We start from the raw sequence: 8,214 nt of genomic DNA, 5'->3' as shown, positions 1-8,214 counted from the left end.
ATATATATATATATATATTTAATGAGTGATAAGGCCTAAAGTATAAATTATGTTTTTTACCCCCTCCTCATGATACCTGCTTGTGCCAACTGAGCCAAAGTTAAGCACCAGATCCTGTGTACCATCTCAACTTGGGAGGGATTTGACTTTGACCTTTGTGAAAACTAGTTTAAGCAAACTTATTACGATGAATTAAAATATCCATAATCATTCACACTAAGTTTCACCATTTTCCAACTTCAAGCTTACATATTTTAAAGGGAATTATAAGTAAAAAGGATATCTTATGAACTTATTTCGTTCAAATTTGGCATAGTTGAGCCAAAATTAACAAAAGAACTAAATGGAGTTTTTGCTGAGTAATTAATTGGTACAAAGTTATGAAATTAAGATATTCTGAGGTCAGTCACATTTTTAAAATAATGTTCCACACCATTGGAAGTGCTTCCTCCATCATTACTTAAATTAAATGTGATGATTATGCAATTTCCATGTATTTCCTTGTTTGTGGAACATAGCTTCAAAGACCACAGTTTAAGAAGGACAAAGACACACAAATTTAAAGAAGTTGCATCAAGGTGAGTTGGAGTGGGATTGCATAGTTCCAACTTCTTCATTAACCATTTTCATGGATGTGGCTGGAAGTTTGCTAGCCTTTGTCAAATTTCAAAACCTTGTTTATTATCTAGTTAATGGTACCAGAAGATATGCTCATTACTGAGATTACTTTTTGGATTGGAGAATTTTCTTTTATGACCACAGCTTTCATTTTGTTGATGAGGTCATTGCAACAGATTGGGTTTGGGCAAGGGGTTTCATAGCTTGTTTCTATCTTAAAAATAGTTCTGTGTGAAACTTTTCAATTCATGAAGAACATTGCAGAGTTCCTTCTTTGAAATGCTGTCTTTCAATCTACAATACGTGTATAGCTTACAGTATGAATATTTCTCTTCAGAAAAATTTTTTTTTGCTCATACATACATATATATTGAAGTCACAAGTCTACCCATAGTAGCATTTCATTTTAAAATGGTCAGGAACTTCACATCAACCACATATAAAGGCATTAAATGTGTCACCCACATGAGCTTATGCAAACCATTTATATAAAGTATAATTAACCCTTCATATTTACAGTTATGTGTCGTTTTTTTTACAGAAGTGTGGTCAATTTTCTATATAGACTTAAATATATATATATATATATATCACTTATAAAAAAACATGTAATCTTTATTCTTAGACAAGTTAACTTCAACTTCATTGTTGCCAGTTACAGAAAGTACTTGCTAGTCAAAAATATATATGTACTGGTTAATATTTTTTTGTCTTTATAAATTAAAAAACGTTATATGAATACTCTTCTAAGAATATTTACAGGAATGTTTATTGTTCTTCATTTTAAACTTTATCTGCCTAGTGTTTAGTGGCTGCTGGCAATGTTTCAGCAAACTTGTGTCATATGATAACATGTTCTCAGAATTTATTGGATATAAAGATGATAAAGACCGGAGAAGAAATATTCAAGTGAAAATCCCAATTTAATGAGAAGATATACCTGAAGTGGACTGAGGTCACAGTAGTAATCCTGTATGATCTTTGGTGGAAGATCTTTCAGAACATCTTCCTTCATTCTCCTCAGCAAGAATGGTAACACCTGTCTGTGTAGAGACTCCATGGCAAGAACACCTACAGATACATATAATATTAAAAGTTTTGTTTAACCAACACCTGTGAATGTACAGATACATATTCACAACATTAATTATTCTTTTTGGACCAACTTACACATACATACAAGCACAGTGGAAATCTAACATTATTAGGATCCCAGGTTTCTGCAAGCACTAGAGAAATTTATAAAGCAAAAAACAAAAAAATAAAAAGTCAAGATACTGTAGAATGTATAAGAGATAAAAGAACAACAAAAAAACAGACTGGTTAACAATTTAAAATGATATACAGAAAACATGTACACAAGAGTTGACAGTATCTGAACCCCAAACACACATGTAATTACATGATATGAAACATTAACAAACCAGCTTCCTGCTCTTTGGATGAAGATTTTGCATCTCTGCTCTGTAGTATTGGCTTGCTGTAACGTGCTGTAAATTGTTTTTCAGTTCCAAGGAATCCCGGCATGAGAAAGTCAAACAGAGACCACAGTTCTAGAACATTGTTCTGGATAGGTGTTCCAGTAAGGATTAGCCTATGGTTTGCTGTAAGCTGTTTAATGGCTTTGGCCAGCTGGAAAACAAAATAACAATTGAAGTCATAGTTGTTGTTATTTAAAGCCAGTTTTTATCATTCAGTTTACATCTATTTTCATTATTGCACATACAAAGTTCTTTTAAGTTTATACATGGTATACACATACAACTAATTACATATTACAAGGATTAACTTTATTTGCTACTTGTATATTGCAATATCAGGAAAGAGACAAACCTTTTAACACAGATTCTTACATGCTTAACATTCATTTCACCATAGACATATCTACTGGAGAGCTTACAGAAGAGAAAAACTAGCACTTAACCCTCTTGCTACATGTAGGTTAAAGTGCATGTCATGACTTTTTCAGTTACATTCAAAACTTAAATTACATTATCATTAATGTATGCAATTGCACTTGACATCAAAATGTGGTTAATAAATCAAATCTTAATATATGTTTTAATTTTTTCAGTTTTGAAAGAAAATAGTTAAATAAATCCTCAATCTCTCCTTGTATAAGAATTGTAACATTTGTTCTCTAGGTCTTGCCCATTCTCTAACTTATTTACCACCAAAATACACAGCTTTATGTACATTATTCACTATAATATAGATATTACTAAGGCAAAGTCTAGTTATGATAGCCTTCAACTTCTTTGTTTAAAAAGACATAAACTAGAAAGTCAGACCCACATGCCACACCCACCTGTCACATCTTCTCTTTCACAAATTATCAATAATTCTCTCTGACATTTTCTATCAAAGTTTTATGTACCAAAGGATGTATAATGTTACATTGTTTTCAGTACAGGGTATTGTCTATATCATATTTTGTTTGAAAGTTTCTCTTGCAGTGTCCAGATTGACTAGCTAAGGGAATTATTTTAAAGCTTTTACCTCTTAATTAGAAAGCCAGTTAAATTATAGTAGTTATAGGACACTGTTTGGTTTGTGCATGTTATTCTTCTGTGTTCTTAGGTGCATTATTCAAATAAATAATTACTTAATGTATTAGTACCATCAATACCACCCAAAAACGTAGGTTTAATTTTTATCAGCAACTGATAGCAAAAAAAAATAAGACGTTGAAGGTAAGTACTGTATTTCTTGTTTTTTCTGTATATCTTATTTCTTGTTATAAATGTAACTAAAATGCAAAAATTAAAAACTCATGAGGTTAGATAAGGTTGTTCAAGAGCAGATCCTGCATTATACTATTTAGTATGGTAACTTACACTATGTGTGTTTACTGAATTAGACATGGTTCAAAGGGCAATAAAACAATTAAATTAAGTATAAACAGATGTAAACTGTTACAAGCTTAAAGCTGTTTATGACAAACAATTGTAGTTTTCCTCTAACAATTTGCAGTCATTCTAGGAAAAAAAATGGATAGTTGATTTTTTTTTATGGTGGTTGCAAAGTCAGTCAAATTTTAAATGAAAAAAAATTTATTCAATCTTAACAAGAAAATCACTTTTCACTCAGAACAGTCAACACTGACTCCATATATTCATGGACAAATCTTTAGTAAAAATACTTCATTGATAAAATCTGATTTCTTTTGTGTACAAAAGACTTGCAATATGTATTGAAAACTTGCCAACTTTCATGAGGATACATGTACCATATTAAAATATACAGTATATAATTTCTGATGGTTACAAAGTTGGTTAATATTTAAAAACTGATTTAATTTCTATTTAAAAAAAAGAAAGTATAAATCAACTGCTAGTATAAGATGCATTCATTTAATAAAAACAACAAAGTAAAGAATCAAAAGATGCTAAATCCTCTAGCATCAAGGTAATAATTTACACTTTCACCAATCAGTAAAATCACTGTCATAAATTTCCTACTCAACAATTTATTAAAATGCCAGGAATAAAGCTTTGTTAAATATAAGAAAAAATAATGAAGTAACACCTTGTATATTGAAAAAAAAAATCTAACAGATCTAACCTTGAGAAAAGTTATAGCTTTTCCCTATTATAATGAAATAATTTAGTTCAAGACCAAAAACATAAGCTGATAAAGCAATTTTTAGAACATAAAAGCTCACTGAAAAAGCAAAACAAGCCCCCAACTAAATAAATTTTAATAAAGAATAATAATGATAAAATCTTAACTGAGAAAAACAATCCAAAGTCACCCCAACCCCCATTTTAAGTTTGTGTTAAGGAGTATCAGGTTAAAATACACATTTGATATACAATTTTACAAAATTCTAAGTTTCAACCATACAACATGAATACCTTAGTCTTTCCATTTTTAATGATGTGACCTTCATCCAAGATACAGTAATTCCAGTTGATAGATCCAAAGAAATCAATGTCATTACGTACAATGTCATATGATGCTATGATAAGATTGTGTCGTTTGGCCTTGCTTCTTAACCTTAAGGAAGAATCAACAGAACATTTCAAGTGAAAGATAACCTTAAAGATACAGCATATTATCTGTGCATAGTTTGTTGCTCATAGTTCCGGTCATTTAAGACATACAGACACATTCCTTAAATTTCATTGATATAATGTATTTTAAGTTCACTTCACAGTGACACCAAAACTTCAACATGCAGCTAACAGATTAACATATCACTAACTCTCAAAGTTCAATACTAAATGAAGTGCTCTATTCTGCTCATTCAACTTAAATTTGAGTCTATTAATTAATACTTTTCGTTAATCACAATTCTTGTTCATTGTTGGCTCTAGCAAGAATTCTAAATTGCACTCTACTTATAGGTTTGTTACATTCATACAGTGCATGTTTTTCAATACTTGAATATGATGTAGATCTTAAACTAACATGATCTTGTAGATATAACCTACAATATAATCTAAAGCACATTTAGGGCATTTACATTTGCATACCACATTAAACATTTGGTAAGCAGGTCCAGTGTGTTTTGCGTACAAGCTTAAAAACATATTGCAGCTACACTTCAAGGTATTCTTGATGGCAAAACTTTACTGATTCCTAAATAGAATCACCTGTTTTCCAGTATATGATATATTTCAATTAGGTGGTGTAGAAAGACATTATTTAAATACTTTTTGAGTTACTTGATTTATAACCGTTATTAGTTTGTTTGTAGTTAAGCACAAAGCTACACAATGAGCTATCTGTGCTGCCCCCACCACGAGTATCGAAACCCGGTTTCTAGCATTCTATAACACACTGGCTTAAACTGTAATGGGGATACTTCTAGACAAGACTTTTCAAGATGAAATAGAAATAAACTAGCAGGTGGTGGAGCTAATACCCCACAGCAACACCATAAAGTTGGTCATAAATATCATTGTTACACAGGAAATATGAATCTTTGGTAGCAAAACCCACGAGTTTCTGAGTCACTTGTCTATTAATTAATAGACTCAAACAGAATAGTGCAGAATACTTTGTACCAGTATCTTTAAAGCACAATCAACAACAACAAAAAAAAGATGAGATTTGAAAGGAATAAATAAAAAAAGAAGTTAAAGTTTACAATTTTCAGTTTAATTTTGTAAATGAGAATAAATTTTGAATTTTAAGTATCTTTTCTTATAAATCCAAACTAAGGGAATGTATAGCCAGTGATGGTTAGTTGTGTTCTGAAGTAAGAAATTATATTTTCAAAAGTAAATTAGTTTATAAATAAATGTAAATATTAATGAATAAATAAAGTGAACTAAACAGTTAACATTATTTTATCCAATGATTTAAATTAACTCTAACAACAGTCACAGGATTTTGGAGTTAATATGATGTTACATTAACACTACTACTTTTTTATTCAATCATCTTAATAAATTCTTAAATGAGAAAGAATTAGTTTAGTTCCTTGAAAGCCTGAAAGTACACAGAAACTACTTATGGCAAAATAAAAATACATTAATATCAGTATCTTTAACTTTGGTTGTCCATTCATGTTATTTTTTTTCCTTTTCCATCTACACAAAAGTTTAAAACAGATTTTACAAAAAAAGGTATTTATTACATTTGACACATTATCAGGAATATGAAATCAAAAACATTCAATGGTTATTTGTTATAAAAATATACAGACTTTAATGTAACTATTATTTTACAAAAGATAACATAAATGTTATCAACATTTACCAACTTTTTACTAACAAAAATACCCACTTGAACCATTCAGATACTAAAAAAATTTATAAATGCATTCAGTTTGTACCTAGACCTGTTAGCTTACCGAGTTCTCTCAGCAGGTGGACCTGTATAATGTAGTGGATTAAGGTAATGTGGATGAACAAACTTCTCTACTTCATATGCCCAGTGACCTGTTAATGTGGGAGGGCATACCACCAGGGATGGCAGTGGCTTACTATCAGGGCTTTTCTTTTCCTAAACATATAAATAAATATCATATATATATTACAAGACAGAACTTGTAGCACATTCCAATATTACATTCAAGTCCCTTTCCATTGGTGATGATCAGTAGCCTTTATTATGCGAACTCTACAAACTTACAAAACAATAAATCTGTTAAAGCACATTATTCAGCTATGATTTTTACATATAAAAGACACACGCTCTTCTTAAATTATGGAAAAATACATAATCTTAATGTCAATGATTAATGAGCTATTCTTTAACTTTAATAGTTAAACAAGTTGAAAAGTTCTCCATATGAATATTTGTAGGATTTAAAACAGACAATGATGTAAATTACTACTGAAATAAGAGCATCTTAACATTATTATTACAACTACAAAATAATAACTGACAGAATTATACTTCTGAAGCAGTTTTAACTTACAATTAGCATGCTAAAATTTTTGTCTTTAGAAAATCTAAATAAAACCATATAGTATCATTGAAAAAAAAAAGAAAAAACTAAAAATTGTGCAAAACTTAAATCAGAAACCATACCAAAAACTAAACACAAAAAACTGACATACATGTACAGGTTAAAAATAACAAATGATATGGAAAAAATGCCATTATATTGAAAACAAGGACTACTTTTAAAATTTCTTCAAAGTGTTGAATGTTCATCTTTAATACAGTTAAAAATGAATAAGCCACTCCCTCATGGTTTTACTAGATATATTGCAACCCATACCTTGTACTTTTGGTCCCTATTGTAATGATCAGCTCCTACAATGCACAAGGACTGCAGAGTCTTCCCTAGCCCCATGTCATCACACAGAATTCCATGCAATTTGTACTTGTTCAAAAAAGCCAGCCAATTAACGCCCTCCTGTGAAAACCAAACACACAGTATATACATGGTTAGCAGGTAATAATTAATTGACAAACAGTCTTTATATATGAAAAGCCTACTACTGAAACATTAAGTGGTGAGTTGGTTTCAACAAACTAACATGAGCCCTCACAGTTACCCGTTTCAACAACAGGCTGTCCTCATTTAAAAATATTTGTCAACTATGCATACATTAAAAATCTTAATATTAAGCAGATAAAATGCAGCCCACCAGATTTAAAATGCAACATTTCACATATTCCTCAAATGTTACATAAAATCCTTTAAGGAAAGCCCTAAGAGTTTTTCTAATGTCCAGTTTTAAACATTCATTTTAATTCAGGTTTCTATTTCATTGTTTTTATAAACTTTGTGAAATGTGGCATAAAACACTCTCAATAAACTTGTTCAGTATGCATTACGCTCAATATTATATACTTTTCCCATTAAAACACAGACTGATAAGGCATTTCAATGATTATTTCATAATAAGGTACAGTTTCTATTGTATATCAGTAATGTTATTCTGTATGACTAAAGATATGCTTACCTCGTGCTTCAATACTATCATGATATGATACATATGACTTATATTAATTTGTTAGTATAGTATTCAATACACTGAATTTTCTACCATTTTTTCAAAGAAGTTTGGCTTTGAATGGAGACCAAGAAAACTTTCTATCAGTTTTTAATGTCAAACTTAAGGTTTGATTGTTTGTTTGTTTTTTGAATTTCGCGCAAAGCTACACGAGGCTATCTGCGCAAGCCATCCC

At 30.2% G+C, this 8,214-nt stretch overlaps 1 protein-coding gene across 1 annotated transcript in view; it reads right to left on the bottom strand.

Moving 5' to 3' along the window:
• LOC106464935 (TATA-binding protein-associated factor 172-like) overlaps positions 1–8,214 on the bottom strand; it is a 96,956-nt gene that overhangs the window by 14,453 nt on the left and 74,289 nt on the right. Inside the window, exons 28-32 of the mRNA XM_013925109.2 lie at positions 7,298–7,435; positions 6,422–6,573; positions 4,476–4,617; positions 2,043–2,250; positions 1,559–1,689 (exon numbers count right to left, since the gene is read on the bottom strand). Of these exons, the coding sequence (XP_013780563.1) occupies positions 1,559–1,689; positions 2,043–2,250; positions 4,476–4,617; positions 6,422–6,573; positions 7,298–7,435 (771 nt within the window). The remainder of the gene's footprint in view (positions 1–1,558; positions 1,690–2,042; positions 2,251–4,475; positions 4,618–6,421; positions 6,574–7,297; positions 7,436–8,214) is intronic.

Source organism: Limulus polyphemus, unplaced genomic scaffold (genome assembly GCF_000517525.1).
Source record: "Limulus polyphemus unplaced genomic scaffold, Limulus_polyphemus-2.1.2 Scaffold1789, whole genome shotgun sequence".
Classification (NCBI taxonomy): domain Eukaryota; kingdom Metazoa; phylum Arthropoda; class Merostomata; order Xiphosura; family Limulidae; genus Limulus; species Limulus polyphemus.
Note: the sequence above shows the minus strand (reverse complement) of the source record. Positions and strands in the feature narration are given on the sequence as shown.